Source organism: Rhamphochromis sp. 'chilingali' (genome assembly GCF_963969265.1).
Source record: "Rhamphochromis sp. 'chilingali' genome assembly, chromosome: 7".
Classification (NCBI taxonomy): domain Eukaryota; kingdom Metazoa; phylum Chordata; class Actinopteri; order Cichliformes; family Cichlidae; genus Rhamphochromis; species Rhamphochromis sp. 'chilingali'.
Window position 1 is genome coordinate 18,807,153 of NC_137934.1, and position 26,887 is coordinate 18,834,039.

General features: G+C 39.2%; 2 protein-coding genes and 2 long non-coding RNA genes across 4 annotated transcripts; 2 read left to right on the forward strand and 2 right to left on the reverse strand.

Moving 5' to 3' along the window:
- Positions 1-7,508: 7,508 nt before the first annotated feature.
- LOC308399854 (serine/threonine-protein kinase pim-2-like) lies at positions 7,509-8,546 on the forward strand (the record flags this gene model as incomplete). Its single annotated transcript, XM_080887266.1, has 5 exons — positions 7,509-7,551; positions 7,636-7,854; positions 7,944-8,124; positions 8,211-8,381; positions 8,455-8,546. The coding sequence occupies exons 2-5, from the start codon at positions 7,651-7,653 to the stop codon at positions 8,544-8,546; spliced, it is 648 nt and encodes a 215-aa protein (XP_080743392.1). The 5' UTR covers positions 7,509-7,551; positions 7,636-7,650.
- Positions 8,547-9,842: 1,296 nt separating this feature from the next.
- Positions 9,843-11,672, reverse strand: LOC308400129. The gene is made up of 3 exons (XR_013972317.1): positions 11,310-11,672; positions 11,019-11,146; positions 9,843-10,930 (listed from the first exon to the last, which is right to left on the reverse strand). It is a non-coding gene; the product is annotated as an uncharacterized lncRNA (long non-coding RNA).
- Positions 11,673-18,097: 6,425 nt separating this feature from the next.
- On the forward strand, positions 18,098-20,413 carry LOC308399855 (serine/threonine-protein kinase pim-2-like; the record flags this gene model as incomplete). The annotated part of the gene is made up of 8 exons (XM_080887267.1): positions 18,098-18,137; positions 18,527-18,763; positions 19,138-19,232; positions 19,371-19,418; positions 19,503-19,721; positions 19,811-19,991; positions 20,078-20,248; positions 20,322-20,413. The coding sequence occupies 8 exons, from the start codon at positions 18,098-18,100 to the stop codon at positions 20,411-20,413; spliced, it is 1,083 nt and encodes a 360-aa protein (XP_080743393.1).
- Positions 20,414-22,375: 1,962 nt separating this feature from the next.
- On the reverse strand, positions 22,376-23,549 carry LOC308400108. Its single transcript, XR_013972314.1, has 3 exons — positions 23,187-23,549; positions 22,896-23,023; positions 22,376-22,807 (listed from the first exon to the last, which is right to left on the reverse strand). It is a non-coding gene; the product is annotated as an uncharacterized lncRNA (long non-coding RNA).
- Between the last annotated feature and the right edge of the window lie 3,338 nt (positions 23,550-26,887).

Below are 26,887 nucleotides of genomic sequence, written 5' to 3' on the forward strand. Positions count from 1 at the left end.
TTCCTTGAAGAGCCAGTAGATCTTGAAGCCCAAATACTCCGCAGAGCTCTCCGCCGGGAGAGAGTGATCAGAGCGCGTATGGACATTTTATCATTACCTGATGATTTCCTGTGCGAACGTTACCGTTTCTCAGCACAATCAATAATTTATTTGGATAACATCCTCAGGCCATATATTGCGCATGTGACACATCGCGGACATTCTCTCAGTTCTGTACATATTATTTGTATTGCACTTCGGTTTTTTGCAAACGGGAGCTTTCTGTATAATATTGGTGATGCTGAGCACGTTCCCAAGGCTACCGTCTGTCGGGCAGTCAGGAATGTTACAGTTGCACTGAAACGTCTCCTGTACTCGTCTGTGGTGTTCCCCGGTCATAGACCCACAAGATTTATCAAAGAGGGATGCCACAAAATTGCAGGTAGCAGGATGAACAAAACTTAATACATGATGTGGTGATACTTGAACTACTACTTAAATTTTACATTTATTTTCACGGTTCCCAGGCGTGATTGGCTGTATAGATGGCACTCACATTCCAATCATTGCTCCTTCAGTAAATGAAGGAGACTATGTGAACAGGAAGTCTTTCCACAGCATTAATGTACAGGTACATAGTTCCCTGTAGCATTTCAAACTAACAAATTATTTCATTATAGTAATGGATGCTAATTTGTGTTCTCTGCACTGTGAAGATCATATGTGATGCTGCCAACATTATCACAAATGTGGAAGCCAAGTGGCCAGGCTCTGTGAGTGGTGGTGGTGGAGGACCCCCACCTGTTTTTCGGGCCTCCGCTTTTTTTCTAGTGGCCATAATGGGTCACATTTGAGCATACAGAGTAAGCAAATATGTACTTATAATGTGCTCAGATAATTTCAATAAGTGCTTACAGAGGGGAAATTAATGTAGCCTCTAACTGCAATTGATTTACATAGGACAAACAGACCAAGCACTATGGCTCATAATACAATTACACCTTACCTGTTTGGACTATATTTTTATATTTCATTTTTACTTGCTGCCAGGAACGTTGGGGGCCTGTTGGGTTGCACCTGCGCTCAAATCACATCACAAAATAAAAGGTATAAAATACAAAATAAAATATAATAAAATAACGTGTTAAATGGGTGGAAATCCCTAGATCAATGTTTAAATTAACACTCACGCATTGACTCTGTCGGCTATGTTTTGCCATGCATGCTCCCTTTCTTTTGCAGCTGAGGCTGTGTTACTTTTTTTCTGCAAAATTTGCATGTTATCAGCATATGCTGCCATCAGAATTTCGGCCTCAAGCGCTGTAAAATACATTGACCGCGCCTTCTTTCCCTCCTTCTCCATGGTAATTCGCTTAATCTGTGCTCCACTAATCAGGGCTTTATGTATCCTCGTGCGCGCGCTTAACTTGGGGTTAAAGCAACTCCGCGTTGATTGAACTAATTGTTATCAGCCTTTCTGAAACCGAATATTCCGAGTTGGACAGTTCGGGGTTACTCAACCCTGAGTATCGTTTTTCACTCTGAGTTTTCTAAACCGGCTTCCTGAAATGGGGCCCAGGAGGCCAAGGACCATGTTGTGTCGATAAACAAATGTCAACTTCATCTTCTTCTTGACTGTGTCTTCATCAGCTGAATGTTTCATCAGAGAGATTGTATCCTTGCACTCATCCTCACTCAGTAACTTCTCTGTAACAAGCTGCAACTCTCGTCTGACAGTTGGTCCACCACACTGGTCTTCACTCGATGATCCATCTCCTGGTGCTAGACAATATGAAATACATCTTTATCAAAACTAATAACAACATTTAATAACCATTATTAATAAAGAACCACAATGTGGAACTGTATTATGTATTTCCACTGAATTATAAATGTTACCTCCAGATGATAATCGCCTCCCTTTAGCAGTGCATCTCTGTATGGCTTTAATCCTCCAGGCCAAGTACCCGGTGCTACCCTCGCCATCATAATAATGTTCCTTGGAGAGTGACATGTACAGACACTGATAAATGAATAAACAAAATAAGTTATGTAACAATGAAGAGTTGATAAGAACATACATTTTAGCAGGATTTAAAATGTTTAAACGTGATTTTGGTTGTATCAGTTATTACTATGGGCTACTTACATAGCCATTTTTGGAGTACAGGCCACTGAGGTAAGAGAAAAAGGTTACAATTCCTCTGGCATACATTTCTTTTACCTGTCGTGGTGGTGATGTACTGCAAGATCAAAAGGAAAAGAACTAGTCAGCTTCCCTGGAATTCATAGAGATTTAAAATAATTTGAAAATGATAGTAAAATCACAGGGCCAGAAATAAATTACCCATTTTTTTCTGTCAAGTATGTTGACCAGTATGTTTTTCTTCTGGTTTCATCCACCAGGGACTTGGTCCGATTGTATTCATTTATTATACGTTCTCCACCAGGTTTGCTGGTGAGAATCGATTCCACCAACTGGAAAACACAATAAAAAAAAACATTCTACATGTTGATATAACCACTGCAGTTCAGAGCACTTAAACTACAAACAAAAATGACACTGTTAGAAGAATGTGGAAATCTGCTAACTCTTACTTGCTTAACTTCTGCATCCAGCTTCTGATGTTTCCTCAAAGGGCTGTCTGAAAGGATGACCATATCCTGTGAATCTGATGAATGTGGCAATGATAACTGGGACTGCTCAGGAGACACTTCTGCAGCAGCTGTTTCCAGACCTCAAAAACAGGAGCAAAACAAATGAGTTTACATGGTCCCTCTATAGACACATTTTATAAACTCTTTTTAATAAACAATGTAATAATGATATTAAAAAAATGACATCCAGTGAAACACACATCACTCAAACAAACCTTTTTCATATTTGATGGTTAATACCCCAGTTGAGGGATCTGTTACTATATCCTCAAATATATCATCATCCAACTCAGTCCCTGAACTATCAAAAACTTTCACTCCTTTTGTTACAGCTGGCACACCAAACTTTGCAAATGCTGGAAACAAGCACACAAGTTTGAGTAAACAAAAAGATTACATGACATTAGGGCTGCTCGATTATGGCAAAAATGATAATCATGATTATTTTCACTGAAATTGAGATCTCGATTATTTGACGATATTTATTTAACCCTTACGACCTACTATAGAACCAAGTCCGCCAGAGCTTATGTTATTTTTTTACATGTTGTAGTGCCATTTGTAGGAGCATTTCAAGTTGCTATACAACTGTTATAGCCCATATTTTAATAATATGTATGCATTAAGTCCATAGTAACTACATTAATTGCAAAAAAGTGCAATAAACTACAAAAAAATTGAAAATCGTTTTTGTTTTGTTTTTTACATACATTTCTACTTGGAGAAATTTAAGAGGTTTATCCCTCAAAACTTTAAATACAAAAAAGTTGCAAAAAATAGTTTACAACAACAGGAAATTTATTTTGAGTGTCTTCATAGTTTTATTTTGGAGATACAGCAATTTTTATATACTGCAGGAAAAACGAAAAAACAATCCTATGATGCAAATTCGCAAAGAAAACAGCAGGTGCATCAAAATAAACTATTTCCAGCAGTGCAATTCGAGTTCTAAGCAGAAACTATTCAGAAAAGTCAAACGTGACTTATAAAAACACCAGTATAAGCTTTTAAGGCCTATAAGTAAAAAACTACATTTTCCACGAAAATGACGTCACTTCAGGTTTTGGGCAGGAAATGGCGGACATGCTATAATTCGTGCTGACGTCTGTTTCACTGTGGGAAGTGTTACGAACAGCTGATCGGATCGGCAAAGCGTGTTTCTGGAATATTATGTTTTTGTTCCTGCAAGCGCTTTTTATGCAGTTTTTGCAAAGCTATATGTGGAAGGAAACCGTGACCGAGGACAAGCTGATGGCATAAGATGTAAGTACAACTCCTCTGGTTTCATATGCAAAAAAAATTATTGCACTAGCTTACACGGTTCAGGTTCTACAGGGATTTAAAAATAGTTACACAAAACGGAGCGTGCAGCTCTGACGCTTTAAAGGGTTAACAATAACAACGTATTGAATAATGACTTTAAAAAATAATATAAAATGGTGTGCAACACCACTGAAGTTTTTTTTACCTCTCTTTTCAACCAACGGCAGTCACTGTCGTCTCCAAATAACTTCTGCTTAGCTTTTTCAAAAGTGACTCAAACAAATAAAAACTAAATTATTAAGCGCCAGTAACATGCTTGATAAGTGGTAGATTAGGAGTTACACTCACATTATACAGTTTTTCCACTAAATATACATTCGTAGCTAAGATGATTCCAAAACGTAGATCATTTTCAATTAATCATAAAATGCAGTTTGAAGAGACTAAATAACAAAAAGAACTTAAAGCACATTGAACACCTTTTTTATACCATGTTGGTTTCTTACCGGCAATCAAAATTCCTTAAGGCTTGGCTCAGATACTCTAGCAAATTTCTGCACACCTCCCAGTTTTGCTTTAAGCAGCATGCTTCCTGTAGACAGTAATTTCTTATAGTCAGTGCTCTTCATTGAACTACTGTAAACAGAAAATGTGAATATTAAACCAGTCCCATAAATACCGGTAAAACAGCCTTGCATTGTTATTTCTTACACTGTATGTATTCAAAATAGTCAACAGGGTCGCAAGAAGCGTGTGGAAAAACCAAGGCGCAAAATAACTGCCCATGAACTGAGAAAAGTCAAGCGTGCAGCTGCCAAGATGCCACTTGCCACCAGTTTGGCCATATTTCAGAGCTGCAACATCACTGGAGTGCCCAAAAGCACAAGGTGTGCAATCCTCAGAGACATGGCCAAGGTAAGAAAGGCTGAAAGACGACCACCACTGAACAAGACACACAAGCTGAAACGTCAAGACTGGGCCAAGAAATATCTCAAGACTGGTTTTTCTAAGGTTTTATGGACTGATGAAATGAGAGTGAGTCTTGATGGGCCAGATGGATGGGCCCGTGGCTGGATTGGTAAAGGGCAGAGAGCTCCAGTCCGACTCAGACGCCAGCAAGGTGGAGGTGGAGTACTGGTTTGGGCTGGTATCATCAAAGATGAGCTTGTGGGGCCTTTTCGGGTTGAGGATGGAGTCAAGCTCAACTCCCAGTCCTACTGCCAGTTTCTGGAAGACACCTTCTTCAAGCAGTGGTGCAGGAAGAAGTCTGCATCCTTCAAGAAAAACATGATTTTCATGCAGGACAATGCTCCATCACACGCGTCCAAGTACTCCACAGCGTGGCTGGCAAGAAAGGGTATAAAAGAAGAAAAACTAATGACATGGCCTCCTTGTTCACCTGATCTGAACCCCATTGAGAACCTGTGGTCCATCATCAAATGTGAGATTTACAAGGAGGGAAAACAGTACACCTCTCTGAACAGTGTCTGGGAGGCTGTGGTTGCTGCTGCACGCAATGTTGATGGTGAACAGATCAAAACACTGACAGAATCCATGGATGGCAGGCTTTTGAGTGTCCTTGCAAAGAAAGGTGGCTATATTGGTCGCTGATTTGTTTTTGTTTTGTTTTTGAATGTCAGAAATGTATATTTGTGAATGTGGAGATGTTATATTGGTTTCACTGGTAAAAATAAATAATTGAAATGGGTATTTATTTGTTTTTTGTTACGTTGCCTAATAATTATGCACAGTAATAGTCACCTGCACACACAGATATTCCCCTAAAATAGCTCAAACTAAAAACAAACTAAAAACTACTTCCAAAAACATTCAGCTTTGATATTAATGAGTTTTTTGGGTTCATTGAGAACATGGTTGTTGTTCAATAATAAAATTATTCCTCAAAAATACAACTTGCCTAATAATTCTGCACTCCCTGTATTAGTGTGTGGTCAACCACAAATCTTCATACTGTCATCCATACATGAGGTCTTTATACAAACGATGAACGATAATGAAAGAAACCGTTTAACTGATATGAAATGATTGAATTATATGAAATATTATGGCTTTGTTTGCCAGAGTGTTTTTCTGTAAACTACTTTGAACTGCTGGCAGTCAGTGAAGTCACTGAAAGGCAAGATTCTATGTTGTGTTGCCGTAGTTTCCAGAGTTTACTTATAAAGCTCACTTACAGAATTCAGTTAGAAAAGTCAAGCATTTGAAAGGTGCACATTTGAAGGAATATTAACTCAATCTTAACTCATTACGGTTTACATTTTCGATTTTAAAAGTTCTCCAAAATTACAATGAAAAAGGAAACAAGAAAAATGACCACTCCAGCTGATAAGAAAGATTCAGGAGATCAAGGTAAGTAAAATAATAAAATAAAATCCTGGTAAAATCCAAATCCTAGAAATGTTGACACCGTGTGAATCATTTTTAGAGTATTTGAATCATATGTTTGATTGAAAATAGCTTTAATACAAGATGTCTAATCAAAGAAAGGTTACCGGTCTTTTGGTAAAATAATGTAATAAGTTTATTCTTGGACTCAACAGTAAAAACAGACCAACAAGTGTCATCAAGATCTAAGACTTAGTGAACCTAGTATCAATTCGCACTGGTCAGTTTTTTTTATCCCAAGAATAAACTTGTGATAATTTAAGCAAAAGCAATTTCAAATTCTTTGCCATCAAACTGCTTCCAGTCCTGATGTCGGGGACTCTTTTTCACCACTGTGTTGTTGTCGTTTATAGATTGTAAGAGCAGGACTGCTAAAAGAAAGGCCAGTCCTGAAAAGAAGACCCCAATAAAAAGGAGGAGGGTCGCTGAGCAGGCTGGTCCTTCCACCAGCTCAGATGTGGTCAAAGGTGTGAAGCGCAAGGTTGTGCAAGATGAAGAGGGCACAACAAAGAAAGCAAAGAAGGCTAAACTTCTCGACCATATGAGCGGTGACGAGGAGCAAGCATCCTTCTCGTTGGACTCTGGTAAAGGTAGGCTAATTAGTTGAATAAGGGGGTAGATTAAGTGTGGTTGCTAGGTTTAAGATATTGGTGTTTAGTGTTTGTGTCTATCATCCAGTGAGCTGATGTGCTTTTGGTGTTTTCCACATCTCCAGACTTGAACAACAAACAGGAGTGCGCAAAAAATGGCAAAAGAAAGGCCGCGGGAGACAACAGAGAGCCACTCAAGAAAAAAAAAAGGAATGTGGACCAGGGCAAAAAATCAGTGGCAGACCAAAAACGTAAGTAGCAAGCAGCTTGGGTTTTATATTCAGGGGAAGGGCAGAAGGAACATTTAGGCTACAGAGGAGAGTAATTTGTGTCACAGCTGTAATAAAACCAGATTTGCTGTTTTGTCTGTTCAGGTGAATTCCAAGCCAGATATGTGGAGGAGCACCAGCTCGGAGAAGGAGGCTGTGGAGCAGTGTTTGCTGGCTACCGGATAGAAGATCGTTTTCCAGTAAGTGTTCAGATGATGGTAGTAACACAGGCAGTGACGCAGATAATGGATAATATCGTAAACTGAGACGTCTGCTGTGTTTCCACCTTTCATTATGTCATACTGAGGAAATGCTCACCAATGCTCTGTGTCTTCTAGGTTGCCATCAAACACATTCCCAAAAATAAAGTCTACTGCAAAGTGGCGGTAAGCGTCCAACACTTGAATTAGTTTCACATTACTGGATTGAATGCGGCGTTCCTCATCATCCACTTTGTTGTAATATTTCAGGATGAAAATGGGAAGATGCTCTCGGTGGAAGTGGCCATTATGCTTAAACTTGCAGGTGAAGCAGAAGGGTCAGTGGGAATATCAGCACCTGTGTCCTTGCTGGAGTGGTTCGACCTTGGCAAAGAGCTGATCCTGGTGCTGGAGAGACCTGTCCCCGCTGTGGACCTGCAAAAATACAAAGCAGAAAATGGAAGAACTTTAACAGAGGACACGGCCAAGGTAAGTTGACTGGAAGAGCCTTAGACTGTACAGCATTCAATCAAGGCAGAAAAGCATTAACTCATTATTGTGTTTTTCATCTTTTCCAGGTCATTCTGAAGCAACTAGTTGATGCTGTAAAGGAACTTGAGGAGAAACACATCTTTCATCGGGACATCAAGGGACAAAACATTCTGATTGAGACCGGCTCAGATGTGCCTCGAGTTCGCATCATTGACTTTGGACTGAGCTGCTTTGTTAAACAGCGATCTCTGTATCGCATCTTCTATGGTAACATATTCTGCTCTTGCTTTTCACAGATGTAACAATTTGTGTCTTTTGTTTTAGAAGAAATTGTAATTGTGTCTGTTTGTTAGGCACTCCTCTTCACATCCCTCCCGAGTGGTACATTAGGAGCTGCTACAGGTGTGGACCCACCACGGTGTGGCAAATGGGAGTGGTGTTGTATGAAGCGCTTCATGCACGATACTTTAGTACCGCGAGGTTCCTCACAAAGCAACTGAGCATCAAAAAGCGTCTGTCCACAGGTAAGAAAACTTCACACTTCCAGATTCACTAGAACTATCATCTTCATCTTTTTGATCTTTTCTTTCTTTCAAGAATGCCGGAATTTCTTGGACGCATGTTTAGCTTTAGCCCCGGAGAAGCGCCCAACACTGGAGGAGCTCCAGCTTCACCCCTGGCTAAGATAACACACACAAACACACAATTCACACCTTATCATGTAAGTGTGATACATTGTAGTAACTTCCTTTCTTTTTTCTGTTGGACAGGAATAGATAGAGTGGGTCAATCTTAAAAAGAAAATAAATAAAAATTTAGCTTTTTTGGAGTTCCTGTAACCCCCCCAGCCATCCCAGGAAAGGGGATCTCTCTTTGAATGGGCTTTCCCGAGGTTTCTTCCCATCGATCTGGCCCCCTGGGGAGTTTTTCCTCGTCTTCATAGAGAGCTTGGGCTGGGTCAGGAGCTCCATCAAAACTGTCTTTATTTGATGACTTCAATGTCATCAAATAAAGATGTGTTTTACTTAAAGTAAAATTTGATCAAAATAAAACTTGTTTAATTCATCTTTGCTGAGGATTCTCCTTCATTACTATTTTGTTTTGTTTTGTTGTTTTGTTTTTACCCATGGTGCATTTTGACAAATAAGAAAACTGAATCAGGTTAAAGTGTGCACAAAGACAGTCACACTGCAAATGATCTGAAGACTTGCATCTGTTGCTCTAACCCCCAACTAGTTTAGACAGATTTCCTGGTTCTACCAGAGGTTTTTTCCTTCAAGAAGGGAGTTTTTCCTTCCCACTGTTGCTGAGTGTTTGCTCATAGTGGGTTGTAAAAGCATAAAAGTTAATAAGAGGCATTCATAGCAGAATTATCACAGAGGGAACTATATAGCTTAAATGTACACAGTAAAATTTGCAGTGTCAAACTAACACTTAAAGAGTTACATTTAACACTGTTTCCGAGTCTATTTGGTGCCATTCAGAATTGGTGTTAAATCAACTCTTTCTATAGTGTTAAAATTTTAGAGTAAATTTAACTCTAAATAGAGTAAAAATTTAACACTGAGTAACACCGCATAGTGTTAAATCAACTTAACACTACTAGTAGTGTCATATTATTTACTCTATCCTAGTGATAAATTAACTCTATTTGAGTAAAATCCCGCTGATTTTTAACACTGAATTGTGTTATTTGAAATTAACACTGGGGGTTCAAAGAACTCTGATGGGAGTTGATGTTACTCTATACTGTGTTATTCATACACTAATCTCTAGTGAAAAATTAGCTCTCATAGAGTAAAATTTGTAATTAATTTTACACCAAGTAATGTTACTAAAACTCTTCCTGTAGTGTTACCTTTACACTCAATTCACTGTTTTGCAGCATGAAAACCTGGTTTTTAATAATGCTTTTACATATAAAACAAGTGAGCAAAAACCACAACTAGATAATACATTTAACAGCTTTATTTTTATGTCAGGCTCAAAATATAAAAACATCTCATGTAGTGTATAAAACACTTTAAAACAATGAATTTAGTTCGGCATAAAACGGCAATATACAGGGAGGAATCTGAAATGCCATATTTGATTTGAAGAAGCAACACAGCTCATTTATGTTCAACACCTTCAGCACCATATTGGGATGCAGTCTGACCCTAAATGCATGATGATGGTCATCAAAACACAGGGTTTCCATCAGTTTTCCGCAGAGCAACACAATGTCATCTTTCACAACAATACTTTTGATCTTACAAAAAAGCAGAATCTCAGACACTACATCTGTACAGATGATAAAGTCAGGGCGGTACTCTGTACTGTGTGTTATTATCCACTTAGCTGAAAACAAACTGGTAGACAACACAGCTCCAAGCAAATTCTGGACCTTCTTCCAGCTCTCCAAGTGTCACCATCTTTCCTGGTCCTAAAGCTAATCTTTCCAGACTAAAGGACTCCCAATGCTTTATTTTATTACTATTATATTTATTTTTACTTGTGGTGTACTGTAAAGGTACACTCTGTAAGGCTGCATCTTTAGCCTGAGTATGAATCTCAAAAAACACTTCCTCCATTGAGGAGACAAAACTACTCACAGTAGATTGGCTTAATCCAGCTGCCCTGAGCTGTGCAACAGCAGAGGCACACCTATCCAAAGTGCTCTTATTTGACCTTTTCAGATGTTGTGGGTGTTTCTTCTACATTAGTTGACATCACCTCCCCTGTAGTGCTAACTTCTTTAACTGCCACATCAGGCTGTAGATTAACATCAGTGTCAGCCTGCTGGTCAAAATAGTTAAGGTGTTTGGTATTTAAATATTTTCTAAAACCTGTGGTCTGGATGAACATGTACATGTTGTGAAGCATAGTGTTTGTAAGATGTGCCAAACACAAAATGTGCTTTAAACAGTTCATCAACAGTACCAAGTGAAGAGGTAGACTTGCATGGCATGGCATTCTTGTCAAGAATAATGAAGAACCGGTGGATGTCATTCTTTTTCACCCCAACAGCCAGGAGGTAGGGTTGAGTGCTGGTAGTGATGGAATCAAGGTGCTCTTGGATATTTGTTCCAGTCTGAAAAGACAAATACAGACAGGCAATAAGAATCAAGTGTTTCTTAAACTGGTAATTCATAACATAAAAATAGAAAAGAAACACAAACCTTCTTGAAGACCACAAGACGCCTTTCTGCTTGAGAAGCTGACACCTTTCCTGGTCTCTTCCGACCCTGACCAGATGGTGGAATCAGATGTAATAGCAATAGAATTGCTGAGAGGTCACTGTCCCAGCCTGCAAAAATTATTTGTTTTTAATAAAGTTGAGTCATCATCAACAACATATTTCAATGCATTGATAAAATGTTTGAGTAGACCCAAAAGACAAAAAGGATAACTGTTCTGTGACAAACATTATATATGCTATGAATGTGCTAATCAAAGAAACAACAGCTCACCAATTAACTTCAGTGACATCCTCAGGTGAGTCAGCTGCCAGCAAGAGTTCTTCCAGGTCACTGGTAGAAGGAAGCTTTCTGCCTTGTTGGATAATCTTTCTTTTGAATGTTGTTGGCCACCTCTCCAGCAACCTGCCTGATACATCCTCACCAAACATCAGTACAAAATCCTGTTCGATCTGTAACAGGGATAGAGAATTATATCTGCTATCTACAAAATATTAAAGTGTGTTTACATTGTCAAAGTAATGACAAATATTCACCAAGCCTTTGATATCTTTGAAACGTGGAAAAACAGACAGTATGTTGCTTGACAGCAGGGCCCTGTTTCAGAAAGCCGGTTTAGTGCAAACTCTGAGTAAGTATACCCTGAGTTAACGAAAACTCTGGGTTTTCGGTTTCACAAAGCGAGTTCAGCTGAAGCCTGAGTGAGTCACTATGACGACACACTCCGTGAAGCTAACCTGCCCCCTAGCAGGTTCACTACAACTAACCCTGACTGTCCCCGCCTCTTTGTCGGAAACCTGACAGTAGGAAGTGTCAGACATGGCGTGTCCCTTCCTTGAAGAGCCAGTAGATCTTGAAGCCCAAATACTCCGCAGAGCTCTCCGCCGGGAGAGAGTGATCAGAGCGCGTATGGACATTTTATCATTACCTGATGATTTCCTGTGCGAACGTTACCGTTTCTCAGCACAATCAATAATTTATTTGGATAACATCCTCAGGCCATATATTGCGCATGTGACACATCGCGGACATTCTCTCAGTTCTGTACATATTATTTGTATTGCACTTCGGTTTTTTGCAAACGGGAGCTTTCTGTATAATATTGGTGATGCTGAGCACGTTCCCAAGGCTACCGTCTGTCGGGCAGTCAGGAATGTTACAGTTGCACTGAAACGTCTCCTGTACTCGTCTGTGGTGTTCCCCGGTCATAGACCCACAAGATTTATCAAAGAGGGATGCCACAAAATTGCAGGTAGCAGGATGAACAAAACTTAATACATGATGTGGTGATACTTGAACTACTACTTAAATTTTACATTTATTTTCACGGTTCCCAGGCGTGATTGGCTGTATAGATGGCACTCACATTCCAATCATTGCTCCTTCAGTAAATGAAGGAGACTATGTGAACAGGAAGTCTTTCCACAGCATTAATGTACAGGTACATAGTTCCCTGTAGCATTTCAAACTAACAAATTATTTCATTATAGTAATGGATGCTAATTTGTGTTCTCTGCACTGTGAAGATCATATGTGATGCTGCCAACATTATCACAAATGTGGAAGCCAAGTGGCCAGGCTCTGTGAGTGGTGGTGGTGGAGGACCCCCACCTGTTTTTCGGGCCTCCGCTTTTTTTCTAGTGGCCATAATGGGTCACATTTGAGCATACAGAGTAAGCAAATATGTACTTATAATGTGCTCAGATAATTTCAATAAGTGCTTACAGAGGGGAAATTAATGTAGCCTCTAACTGCAATTGATTTACATAGGACAAACAGACCAAGCACTATGGCTCATAATACAATTACACCTTACCTGTTTGGACTATATTTTTATATTTCATTTTTACTTGCTGCCAGGAACGTTGGGGGCCTGTTGGGTTGCACCTGCGCTCAAATCACATCACAAAATAAAAGGTATAAAATACAAAATAAAATATAATAAAATAACGTGTTAAATGGGTGGAAATCCCTAGATCAATGTTTAAATTAACACTCACGCATTGACTCTGTCGGCTATGTTTTGCCATGCATGCTCCCTTTCTTTTGCAGCTGAGGCTGTGTTACTTTTTTTCTGCAAAATTTGCATGTTATCAGCATATGCTGCCATCAGAATTTCGGCCTCAAGCGCTGTAAAATACATTGACCGCGCCTTCTTTCCCTCCTTCTCCATGGTAATTCGCTTAATCTGTGCTCCACTAATCAGGGCTTTATGTATCCTCGTGCGCGCGCTTAACTTGGGGTTAAAGCAACTCCGCGTTGATTGAACTAATTGTTATCAGCCTTTCTGAAACCGAATATTCCGAGTTGGACAGTTCGGGGTTACTCAACCCTGAGTATCGTTTTTCACTCTGAGTTTTCTAAACCGGCTTCCTGAAATAGGGCCCAGGAGGCCAAGGACCATGTTGTGTCGATAAACAAATGTCAACTTCATCTTCTTCTTGACTGTGTCTTCATCAGCTGAATGTTTCATCAGAGAGATTGTATGCTTGCACTCATCCTCACTCAGTAACTTCTCTGTAACAAACTGCAACTCTCGTCTGACAGTTGGTCCACCACACTGGTCTTCACTCGATGATCCATCTCCTGGTGCTAGACAATATGAAATACAGCTTTATCAAAACTAATAACAACATTTAATAACCATTATTAATAAAGAACCACAATGTGGAACTGTATTATGTATTTCCACTGAATTATAAATGTTACCTCCAGATGATAATCGCCTCCCTTTAGCAGTGCATCTCTGTATGGCTTTAATCCTCCAGGCCAAGTACCCGGTGCTACCCTCGCCATCATAATAATGTTCCTTGGAGAGTGACATGTACAGACACTGATAAATGAATAAACAAAATAAGTTATGTAACAATGAAGAGTTGATAAGAACATACATTTTAGCAGGATTTAAAATGTTTAAACGTGATTTTGGTTGTATCAGTTATTACTATGGGCTACTTACATAGCCATTTTTGGAGTACAGGCCACTGAGGTAAGAGAAAAAGGTTACAATTCCTCTGGCATACATTTCTTTTACCTGTCGTGGTGGTGATGTACTGCAAGATCAAAAGGAAAAGAACTAGTCAGCTTCCCTGGAATTCATAGAGATTTAAAATAATTTGAAAATGATAGTAAAATCACAGGGCCAGAAATAGATTACCCATTTTTTTCTGTCAAGTATGTTGACCAGTATGTTTTTCTTCTGGTTTCATCCACCAGGGACTTGGTCTGATTGTATTCATTTATTATACGTTCTCCACCAGGTTTGCTGGTGAGAATCGATTCCACCAACTGGAAAACACAATAAAAAAAAACATTCTACATGTTGATATAACCACTGCAGTTCAGAGCACTTAAACTACAAACAAAAATGACACTGTTAGAAGAATGTGGAAATCTGCTAACTCTTACTTGCTTAACTTCTGCATCCAGCTTCTGATGTTTCCTCAAAGGGCTGTCTGAAAGGATGACCATATCCTGTGAATCTGATGAATGTGGCAATGATAACTGGGACTGCTCAGGAGACACTTCTGCAGCAGCTGTTTCCAGACCTCAAAAACAGGAGCAAAACAAATGAGTTTACATGGTCCCTCTATAGACACATTTTATAAACTCTTTTTAATAAACAATGTAATAATGATATTTAAAAAATGACATCCAGTGAAACACACATCACTCAAACAAACCTTTTTCATATTTGATGGTTAATACCCCAGTTGAGGGATCTGTTACTATATCCTCAAATATATCATCATCCAACTCAGTCCCTGAACTATCAAAAACTTTCACTCCTTTTGTTACAGCTGGCACACCAAACTTTGCAAATGCTGGAAACAAGCACACAAGTTTGAGTAAACAAAAAGATTACATGACATTAGGGCTGCTCGATTATGGCAAAAATGATAATCATGATTATTTTCACTGAAATTGAGCTCTCGATTATTTGACGATATTTATTTAACCCTTACGACCTACTATAGAACCAAGTCCGCCAGAGCTTATGTTATTTTTTTACATGTTGTAGTGCCATTTGTAGGAGCATTTCAAGTTGCTATACAACTGTTATAGCCCATATTTTAATAATATGTATGCATTAAGTCCATAGTAACTACATTAATTGCAAAAAAGTGCAATAAACTACAAAAAAATTGAAAATCGTTTTTGTTTTTTGTTTTACATACATTTCTACTTGGAGAAATTTAAGAGGTTTATCCCTCAAAACTTTAAATACAAAAAAGTTGCAAAAAATAGTTTACAACAACAGGAAATTTATTTTGAGTGTCTTCATAGTTTTATTTTGGAGATACAGCAATTTTTATATACTGCAGGAAAAACGAAAAAACAATCCTATGATGCAAATTCGCAAAGAAAACAGCAGGTGCATCAAAATAAACTATTTCCAGCAGTGCAATTCGAGTTCTAAGCAGAAACTATTCAGAAAAGTCAAACGTGACTTATAAAAACACCAGTATAAGCTTTTAAGGCCTATAAGTAAAAAACTACATTTTCCACGAAAATGACGTCACTTCCGGTTTTGGGCAGGAAATGGCGGATATGCTATAATTCGTGCTGACGTCTGTTTCACTGTGGGAAGTGTTACGAACAGCTGATCGGATCGGCAAAGCGTGTTTCTGGAATATTATGTTTTTGTTCCTGCAAGCGCTTTTTATGCAGTTTTTGCAAAGCTATATGTGGAAGGAAACCGTGACCGAGGACAAGCTGATGGCATAAGATGTAAGTACAACTCCTCTGGTTTCATATGCAAAAAAATTTATTGCACTAGCTTACACGGTTCAGGTTCTACAGGGATTTAAAAATAGTTACACAAAACGGAGCGTGCAGCTCTGACGCTTTAAAGGGTTAACAATAACAACGTATTGAATAATGACTTTAAAAAATAATATAAAATGGTGTGCAACACCACTGAAGTTTTTTTTACCTCTCTTTTCAACCAACGGCAGTCACTGTCGTCTCCAAATAACTTCTGCTTAGCTTTTTCAAAAGTGACTCAAACAAATAAAAACTAAATTATTAAGCGCCAGTAACATGCTTGATAAGTGGTAGATTAGGAGTTACACTCACATTATACAGTTTTTCCACTAAATATACATTCGTAGCTAAGATGATTCCAAAACGTAGATCATTTTCAATTAATCATAAAATGCAGTTTGAAGAGACTAAATAACAAAAAGAACTTAAAGCACATTGAACACCTTTTTTATACCATGTTGGTTTCTTACCGGCAATCAAAATTCCTTAAGGCTTGGCTCAGATACTCTAGCAAATTTCTGCACACCTCCCAGTTTTGCTTTAAGCAGCATGCTTCCTGTAGACAGTAATTTCTTATAGTCAGTGCTCTTCATTGAACTACTGTAAACAGAAAATGTGAATATTAAACCAGTCCCATAAATACCGGTAAAACAGCCTTGCATTGTTATTTCTTACACTGTATGTATTCAAAATAGTCAACAGGGTCGCAAGAAGCGTGTGGAAAAACCAAGGCGCAAAATAACTGCCCATGAACTGAGAAAAGTCAAGCGTGCAGCTGCCAAGATGCCACTTGCCACCAGTTTGGCCATATTTCAGAGCTGCAACATCACTGGAGTGCCCAAAAGCACAAGGTGTGCAATACTCAGAGACATGGCCAAGGTAAGAAAGGCTGAAAGACGACCACCACTGAACAAGACACACAAGCTGAAACGTCAAGACTGGGCCAAGAAATATCTCAAGACTGGTTTTTCTAAGGTTTTATGGACTGATGAAATGAGAGTGAGTCTTGATGGGCCAGATGGATGGGCCCGTGGCTGGATTGGTAAAGGGCAGAGAGCTCCAGTCCGACTCAGACGCCAGCAAGGTGGAGGTGGAGTACTGGTTTGGGCTGGTATCATCAAAGATGAGCTTGTGGGGCCTTTTCGGGTTGAGGATGGAGTCAAGCTCAACTCCCAGTCCTACTGCCAGTTTCTGGAAGACACCTTCTTCAAGCAGTGGTACAGGAAGAAGTCTGCATCCTTCAAGAAAAACATGATTTTCATGCAGGACAATGCTCCATCACACGCGTCCAAGTACTCCACAGCGTGGCTGGCAAGAAAGGGTATAAAAGAAGAAAAACTAATGACATGGCCTCCTTGTTCACCTGATCTGAACCCCATTGAGAACCTGTGGTCCATCATCAAATGTGAGATTTACAAGGAGGGAAAACAGTACACCTCTCTGAACAGTGTCTGGGAGGCTGTGGTTGCTGCTGCACGCAATGTTGATGGTGAACAGATCAAAACACTGACAGAATCCATGGATGGCAGGCTTTTGAGTGTCCTTGCAAAGAAAGGTGGCTATATTGGTCGCTGATTTGTTTTTGTTTTGTTTTTGAATGTCAGAAATGTATATTTGTGAATGTGGAGATGTTATATTGGTTTCACTGGTAAAAATAAATAATTGAAATGGGTATTTATTTGTTTTTTGTTACGTTGCCTAATAATTATGCACAGTAATAGTCACCTGCACACACAGATATCCCCCTAAAATAGCTCAAACTAAAAACAAACTAAAAACTACTTCCAAAAACATTCAGCTTTGATATTAATGAGTTTTTTGGGTTCATTGAGAACATGGTTGTTGTTCAATAATAAAATTATTCCTCAAAAATACAACTTGCCTAATAATTCTGCACTCCCTGTATTAGTGTGTGGTCAACCACAAATCTTCATACTGTCATCCATACATGAGGTCTTTATACAAACGATGAACGATAATGAAAGAAACCGTTTAACTGATATGAAATGATTGAATTATATGAAATATTATGGCTTTGTTTGCCAGAGTGTTTTTCTGTAAACTACTTTGAACTGCTGGCAGTCAGTGAAGTCACTGAAAGGCAAGATTCTATGTTGTGTTGCCGTAGTTTCCAGAGTTTACTTATAAAGCTCACTTACAGAATTCAGTTAGAAAAGTCAAGCATTTGAAAGGTGCACATTTGAAGGAATATTAACTCAATCTTAACTCATTACGGTTTACATTTTCGATTTTAAAAGTTCTCCAAAATTACAATGAAAAAGGAAACAAGAAAAATGACCACTCCAGCTGATAAGAAAGATTCAGGAGATCAAGGTAAGTAAAATAATAAAATAAAATCCTGGTAAAATCCAAATCCTAGAAATGTTGACACCGTGTGAATCATTTTTAGAGTATTTGAATCATATGTTTGATTGAAAATAGCTTTAATACAAGATGTCTAATCAAAGAAAGGTTACCGGTCTTTTGGTAAAATAATGTAATAAGTTTATTCTTGGACTCAACAGTAAAAACAGACCAACAAGTGTCATCAAGATCTAAGACTTAGTGAACCTAGTATCAATTCGCACTGGTCAGTTTTTTTTATCCCAAGAATAAACTTGTGATAATTTAAGCAAAAGCAATTTCAAATTCTTTGCCATCAAACTGCTTCCAGTCCTGATGTCGGGGACTCTTTTTCACCACTGTGTTGTTGTCGTTTATAGATTGTAAGAGCAGGACTGCTAAAAGAAAGGCCAGTCCTGAAAAGAAGACCCCAATAAAAAGGAGGAGGGTCGCTGAGCAGGCTGGTCCTTCCACCAGCTCAGATGTGGTCAAAGGTGTGAAGCGCAAGGTTGTGCAAGATGAAGAGGGCACAACAAAGAAAGCAAAGAAGGCTAAACTTCTCGACCATATGAGCGGTGACGAGGAGCAAGCATCCTTCTCGTTGGACTCTGGTAAAGGTAGGCTAATTAGTTGAATAAGGGGGTAGATTAAGTGTGGTTGCTAGGTTTAAGATATTGGTGTTTAGTGTTTGTGTCTATCATCCAGTGAGCTGATGTGCTTTTGGTGTTTTCCACATCTCCAGACTTGAACAACAAACAGGAGTGCGCAAAAAATGGCAAAAGAAAGGCCGCGGGAGACAACAGAGAGCCACTCAAGAAAAAAAAAAGGAATGTGGACCAGGGCAAAAAATCAGTGGCAGACCAAAAACGTAAGTAGCAAGCAGCTTGGGTTTTATATTCAGGGGAAGGGCAGAAGGAACATTTAGGCTACAGAGGAGAGTAATTTGTGTCACAGCTGTAATAAAACCAGATTTGCTGTTTTGTCTGTTCAGGTGAATTCCAAGCCAGATATGTGGAGGAGCACCAGCTCGGAGAAGGAGGCTGTGGAGCAGTGTTTGCTGGCTACCGGATAGAAGATCGTTTTCCAGTAAGTGTTCAGATGATGGTAGTAACACAGGCAGTGACGCAGATAATGGATAATATCGTAAACTGAGACGTCTGCTGTGTTTCCACCTTTCATTATGTCATACTGAGGAAATGCTCACCAATGCTCTGTGTCTTCTAGGTTGCCATCAAACACATTCCCAAAAATAAAGTCTACTGCAAAGTGGCGGTAAGCGTCCAACACTTGAATTAGTTTCACATTACTGGATTGAATGCGGCGTTCCTCATCATCCACTTTGTTGTAATATTTCAGGATGAAAATGGGAAGATGCTCTCGGTGGAAGTGGCCATTATGCTTAAACTTGCAGGTGAAGCAGAAGGGTCAGTGGGAATATCAGCACCTGTGTCCTTGCTGGAGTGGTTCGACCTTGGCAAAGAGCTGATCCTGGTGCTGGAGAGACCTGTCCCCGCTGTGGACCTGCAAAAATACAAAGCAGAAAATGGAAGAACTTTAACAGAGGACACGGCCAAGGTAAGTTGACTGGAAGAGCCTTAGACTGTACAGCATTCAATCAAGGCAGAAAAGCATTAACTCATTATTGTGTTTTTCATCTTTTCCAGGTCATTCTGAAGCAACTAGTTGATGCTGTAAAGGAACTTGAGGAGAAACACATCTTTCATCGGGACATCAAGGGACAAAACATTCTGATTGAGACCGGCTCAGATGTGCCTCGAGTTCGCATCATTGACTTTGGACTGAGCTGCTTTGTTAAACAGCGATCTCTGTATCGCATCTTCTATGGTAACATATTCTGCTCTTGCTTTTCACAGATGTAACAATTTGTGTCTTTTGTTTTAGAAGAAATTGTAATTGTGTCTGTTTGTTAGGCACTCCTCTTCACATCCCTCCCGAGTGGTACATTAGGAGCTGCTACAGGTGTGGACCCACCACGGTGTGGCAAATGGGAGTGGTGTTGTATGAAGCGCTTCATGCACGATACTTTAGTACCGCGAGGTTCCTCACAAAGCAACTGAGCATCAAAAAGCGTCTGTCCACAGGTAAGAAAACTTCACACTTCCAGATTCACTAGAACTATCATCTTCATCTTTTTGATCTTTTCTTTCTTTCAAGAATGCCGGAATTTCTTGGACGCATGTTTAGCTTTAGCCCCGGAGAAGCGCCCAACACTGGAGGAGCTCCAGCTTCACCCCTGGCTAAGATAACACACACAAACACACAATTCACACCTTATCATGTAAGTGTGATACATTGTAGTAACTTCCTTTCTTTTTTCTGTTGGACAGGAATAGATAGAGTGGGTCAATCTTAAAAAGAAAATAAATAAAAATTTAGCTTTTTTGGAGTTCCTGTAACCCCCCCAGCCATCCCAGGAAAGGGGATCTCTCTTTGAATGGGCTTTCCCGAGGTTTCTTCCCATCGATCTGGCCCCCTGGGGAGTTTTTCCTCGTCTTCATAGAGAGCTTGGGCTGGGTCAGGAGCTCCATCAAAACTGTCTTTATTTGATGACTTCAATGTCATCAAATAAAGATGTGTTTTACTTAAAGTAAAATTTGATCAAAATAAAACTTGTTTAATTCATCTTTGCTGAGGATTCTCCTTCATTACTATTTTGTTTTGTTTTGTTGTTTTGTTTTTACCCATGGTGCATTTTGACAAATAAGAAAACTGAATCAGGTTAAAGTGTGCACAAAGACAGTCACACTGCAAATGATCTGAAGACTTGCATCTGTTGCTCTAACCCCCAACTAGTTTAGACAGATTTCCTGGTTCTACCAGAGGTTTTTTCCTTCAAGAAGGGAGTTTTTCCTTCCCACTGTTGCTGAGTGTTTGCTCATAGTGGGTTGTAAAAGCATAAAAGTTAATAAGAGGCATTCATAGCAGAATTATCACAGAGGGAACTATATAGCTTAAATGTACACAGTAAAATTTGCAGTGTCAAACTAACACTTAAAGAGTTACATTTAACACTGTTTCCGAGTCTATTTGGTGCCATTCAGAATTGGTGTTAAATCAACTCTTTCTATAGTGTTAAAATTTTAGAGTAAATTTAACTCTAAATAGAGTAAAAATTTAACACTGAGTAACACCGCATAGTGTTAAATCAACTTAACACTACTAGTAGTGTCATATTATTTACTCTATCCTAGTGATAAATTAACTCTATTTGAGTAAAATCCCGCTGATTTTTAACACTGAATTGTGTTATTTGAAATTAACACTGGGGGTTCAAAGAACTCTGATGGGAGTTGATGTTACTCTATACTGTGTTATTCATACACTAATCTCTAGTGAAAAATTAGCTCTCATAGAGTAAAATTTGTAATTAATTTTACACCAAGTAATGTTACTAAAACTCTTCCTGTAGTGTTACCTTTACACTCAATTCACTGTTTTGCAGCATGAAAACCTGGTTTTTAATAATGCTTTTACATATAAAACAAGTGAGCAAAAACCACAACTAGATAATACATTTAACAGCTTTATTTTTATGTCAGGCTCAAAATATAAAAACATCTCATGTAGTGTATAAAACACTTTAAAACAATGAATTTAGTTCGGCATAAAACGGCAATATGGAACGACACACAGGGAGGAATCTGAAATGCCATACTTGATTTGAAGAAGCAACACAGCTCATTTATGTTCAACACCTTCAGCACCATATTGGGATGCAGTCTGACCCTAAATGCATGATGATGGTCATCAAAACACAGGGTTTCCATCAGTTTTCCGCAGAGCAACACAATGTCATCTTTCACAACAATACTTTTGATCTTACAAAAAAGCAGAATCTCAGACACTACATCTGTACAGATGATAAAGTCAGGGCGGTACTCTGTACTGTGTGTTATTATCCACTTAGCTGAAAACAAACTGGTAGACAACACAGCTCCAAGCAAATTCTGGACCTTCTTCCAGCTCTCCAAGTGTCACCATCTTTCCTGGTCCTAAAGCTAATCTTTCCAGACTAAAGGACTCCCAATGCTTTATTTTATTACTATTATATTTATTTTTACTTGTGGTGTACTGTAAAGGTACACTCTGCAAGGCTGCATCTTTAGCCTGAGTATGAATCTCAAAAAACACTTCCTCCATTGAGGAGACAAAACTACTCACAGTAGATTGGCTTAATCCAGCTGCCCTGAGCTGTGCAACAGCAGAGGCACACCTATCCAAAGTGCTCTTATTTGACCTTTTCAGATGTTGTGGGTGTTTCTTCTACATTAGTTGACATCACCTCCCCTGTAGTGCTAACTTCTTTAACTGCCACATCAGGCTGTAGATTAACATCAGTGTCAGCCTGCTGGTCAAAATAGTTAAGGTGTTTGGTATTTAAATATTTTCTAAAACCTGTGGTCTGGATGAACATGTACATGTTGTGAAGCATAGTGTTTGTAAGATGTGCCAAACACAAAATGTGCTTTAAACAGTTCATCAACAGTACCAAGTGAAGAGGTAGACTTGCATGGCATGGCATTCTTGTCAAGAATAATGAAGAACCGGTGGATGTCATTCTTTTTCACCCCAACAGCCAGGAGGTAGGGTTGAGTGCTGGTAGTGATGGAATCAAGGTGCTCTTGGATATTTGTTCCAGTCTGAAAAGACAAATACAGACAGGCAATAAGAATCAAGTGTTTCTTAAACTGGTAATTCATAACATAAAAATAGAAAAGAAACACAAACCTTCTTGAAGACCACAAGACGCCTTTCTGCTTGAGAAGCTGACACCTTTCCTGGTCTCTTCCGACCCTGACCAGATGGTGGAATCAGATGTAATAGCAATAGAATTGCTGAGAGGTCACTGTCCCAGCCTGCAAAAATTATTTGTTTTTAATAAAGTTGAGTCATCATCAACAATATATTTCAATGCATTGATAAAATGTTTGAGTAGATCCAAAAGACAAAAAGGATAACTGTTCTGTGACAAACATTATATATGCTATGAATGTGCTAATCAAAGAAACAACAGCTCACCAATTAACTTCAGTGACATCCTCAGGTGAGTCAGCTGCCAGCAAGAGTTCTTCCAGGTCACTGGTAGAAGGAAGCTTTCTGCCTTGTTGGATAATCTTTCTTTTGAATGTTGTTGGCCACCTCTCCAGCAACCTGCCTGATACATCCTCACCAAACATCAGTACAAAATCCTGTTCGATCTGTAACAGGGATAGAGAATTATATCTGCTATCTACAAAATATTAAAGTGTGTTTACATTGTCAAAGTAATGACAAATATTCACCAAGCCTTTGATATCTTTGAAACGTGGAAAAACAGACAGTATGTTGCTTGACAGCAGGGCCCTGTTTCAGAAAGCCGGTTTAGTGCAAACTCTGAGTAAGTATACCCTGAGTTAACGAAAACTCTGGGTTTTCGGTTTCACAAAGCGAGTTCAGCTGAAGCCTGAGTGAGTCACTATGACGACACACTCCGTGAAGCTAACCTGCCCCCTAGCAGGTTCACTACAACTAACCCTGACTGTCCCCGCCTCTTTGTCGGAAACCTGACAGTAGGAAGTGTCAGACATGGCGTGTCCCTTCCTTGAAGAGCCAGTAGATCTTGAAGCCCAAATACTCCGCAGAGCTCTCCGCCGGGAGAGAGTGATCAGAGCGGGTATGGACATTTTATCATTACCTGATGATTTCCTGTGCGAACGTTACCGTTTCTCAGCACAATCAATAATTTATTTGGATAACATCCTCAGGCCATATATTGCGCATGTGACACATCGCGGACATTCTCTCAGTTCTGTACATATTATTTGTATTGCACTTCGGTTTTTTGCAAACGGGAGCTTTCTGTATAATATTGGTGATGCTGAGCACGTTCCCAAGGCTACCGTCTGTCGGGCAGTCAGGAATGTTACAGTTGCACTGAAACGTCTCCTGTACTCGTCTGTGGTGTTCCCCGGTCATAGACCCACAAGATTTATCAAAGAGGGATGCCACAAAATTGCAGGTAGCAGGATGAACAAAACTTAATACATGATGTGGTGATACTTGAACTACTACTTAAATTTTACATTTATTTTCACGGTTCCCAGGCGTGATTGGCTGTATAGATGGCACTCACATTCCAATCATTGCTCCTTCAGTAAATGAAGGAGACTATGTGAACAGGAAGTCTTTCCACAGCATTAATGTACAGGTACATAGTTCCCTGTAGCATTTCAAACTAACAAATTATTTCATTATAGTAATGGATGCTAATTTGTGTTCTCTGCACTGTGAAGATCATATGTGATGCTGCCAACATTATCACAAATGTGGAAGCCAAGTGGCCAGGCTCTGTGAGTGGTGGTGGTGGAGGACCCCCACCTGTTTTTCGGGCCTCCGCTTTTTTTCTAGTGGCCATAATGGGTCACATTTGAGCATACAGAGTAAGCAAATATGTACTTATAATGTGCTCAGATAATTTCAATAAGTGCTTACAGAGGGGAAATTAATGTAGCCTCTAACTGCAATTGATTTACATAGGACAAACAGACCAAGCACTATGGCTCATAATACAATTACACCTTACCTGTTTGGACTATATTTTTATATTTCATTTTTACTTGCTGCCAGGAACGTTGGGGGCCTGTTGGGTTGCACCTGCGCTCAAATCACATCACAAAATAAAAGGTATAAAATACAAAATAAAATATAATAAAATAACGTGTTAAATGGGTGGAAATCCCTAGATCAATGTTTAAATTAACACTCACGCATTGACTCTGTCGGCTATGTTTTGCCATGCATGCTCCCTTTCTTTTGCAGCTGAGGCTGTGTTACTTTTTTTCTGCAAAATTTGCATGTTATCAGCATATGCTGCCATCAGAATTTCGGCCTCAAGCGCTGTAAAATACATTGACCGCGCCTTCTTTCCCTCCTTCTCCATGGTAATTCGCTTAATCTGTGCTCCACTAATCAGGGCTTTATGTATCCTCGTGCGCGCGCTTAACTTGGGGTTAAAGCAACTCCGCGTTGATTGAACTAATTGTTATCAGCCTTTCTGAAACCGAATATTCCGAGTTGGACAGTTCGGGGTTACTCAACCCTGAGTATCGTTTTTCACTCTGAGTTTTCTAAACCGGCTTCCTGAAATGGGGCCCAGGAGGCCAAGGACCATGTTGTGTCGATAAACAAATGTCAACTTCATCTTCTTCTTGACTGTGTCTTCATCAGCTGAATGTTTCATCAGAGAGATTGTATGCTTGCACTCATCCTCACTCAGTAACTTCTCTGTAACAAACTGCAACTCTCGTCTGACAGTTGGTCCACCACACTGGTCTTCACTCGATGATCCATCTCCTGGTGCTAGACAATATGAAATACATCTTTATCAAAACTAATAACAACATTTAATAACCATTATTAATAAAGAACCACAATGTGGAACTGTATTATGTATTTCCACTGAATTATAAATGTTACCTCCAGATGATAATCGCCTCCCTTTAGCAGTGCATCTCTGTATGGCTTTAATCCTCCAGGCCAAGTACCCGGTGCTACCCTCGCCATCATAATAATGTTCCTTGGAGAGTGACATGTACAGACACTGATAAATGAATAAACAAAATAAGTTATGTAACAATGAAGAGTTGATAAGAACATACATTTTAGCAGGATTTAAAATGTTTAAACGTGATTTTGGTTGTATCAGTTATTACTATGGGCTACTTACATAGCCATTTTTGGAGTACAGGCCACTGAGGTAAGAGAAAAAGGTTACAATTCCTCTGGCATACATTTCTTTTACCTGTCGTGGTGGTGATGTACTGCAAGATCAAAAGGAAAAGAACTAGTCAGCTTCCCTGGAATTCATAGAGATTTAAAATAATTTGAAAATGATAGTAAAATCACAGGGCCAGAAATAAATTACCCATTTTTTTCTGTCAAGTCTGTCAAGTATGTTGACCAGTATGTTTTTCTTCTGGTTTCATCCACCAGGGACTTGGTCCGATTGTATTCATTTATTATACGTTCTCCACCAGGTTTGCTGGTGAGAATCGATTCCACCAACTGGAAAACACAATAAAAAAAAACATTCTACATGTTGATATAACCACTGCAGTTCAGAGCACTTAAACTACAAACAAAAATGACACTGTTAGAAGAATGTGGAAATCTGCTAACTCTTACTTGCTTAACTTCTGCATCCAGCTTCTGATGTTTCCTCAAAGGGCTGTCTGAAAGGATGACCATATCCTGTGAATCTGATGAATGTGGCAATGATAACTGGGACTGCTCAGGAGACACTTCTGCAGCAGCTGTTTCCAGACCTCAAAAACAGGAGCAAAACAAATGAGTTTACATGGTCCCTCTATAGACACATTTTATAAACTCTTTTTAATAAACAATGTAATAATGATATTAAAAAAATGACATCCAGTGAAACACACATCACTCAAACAAACCTTTTTCATATTTGATGGTTAATACCCCAGTTGAGGGATCTGTTACTATATCCTCAAATATATCATCATCCAACTCAGTCCCTGAACTATCAAAAACTTTCACTCCTTTTGTTACAGCTGGCACACCAAACTTTGCAAATGCTGGAAACAAGCACACAAGTTTGAGTAAACAAAAAGATTACATGACATTAGGGCTGCTCGATTATGGCAAAAATGATAATCATGATTATTTTCACTGAAATTGAGATCTCGATTATTTGACGATATTTATTTAACCCTTAC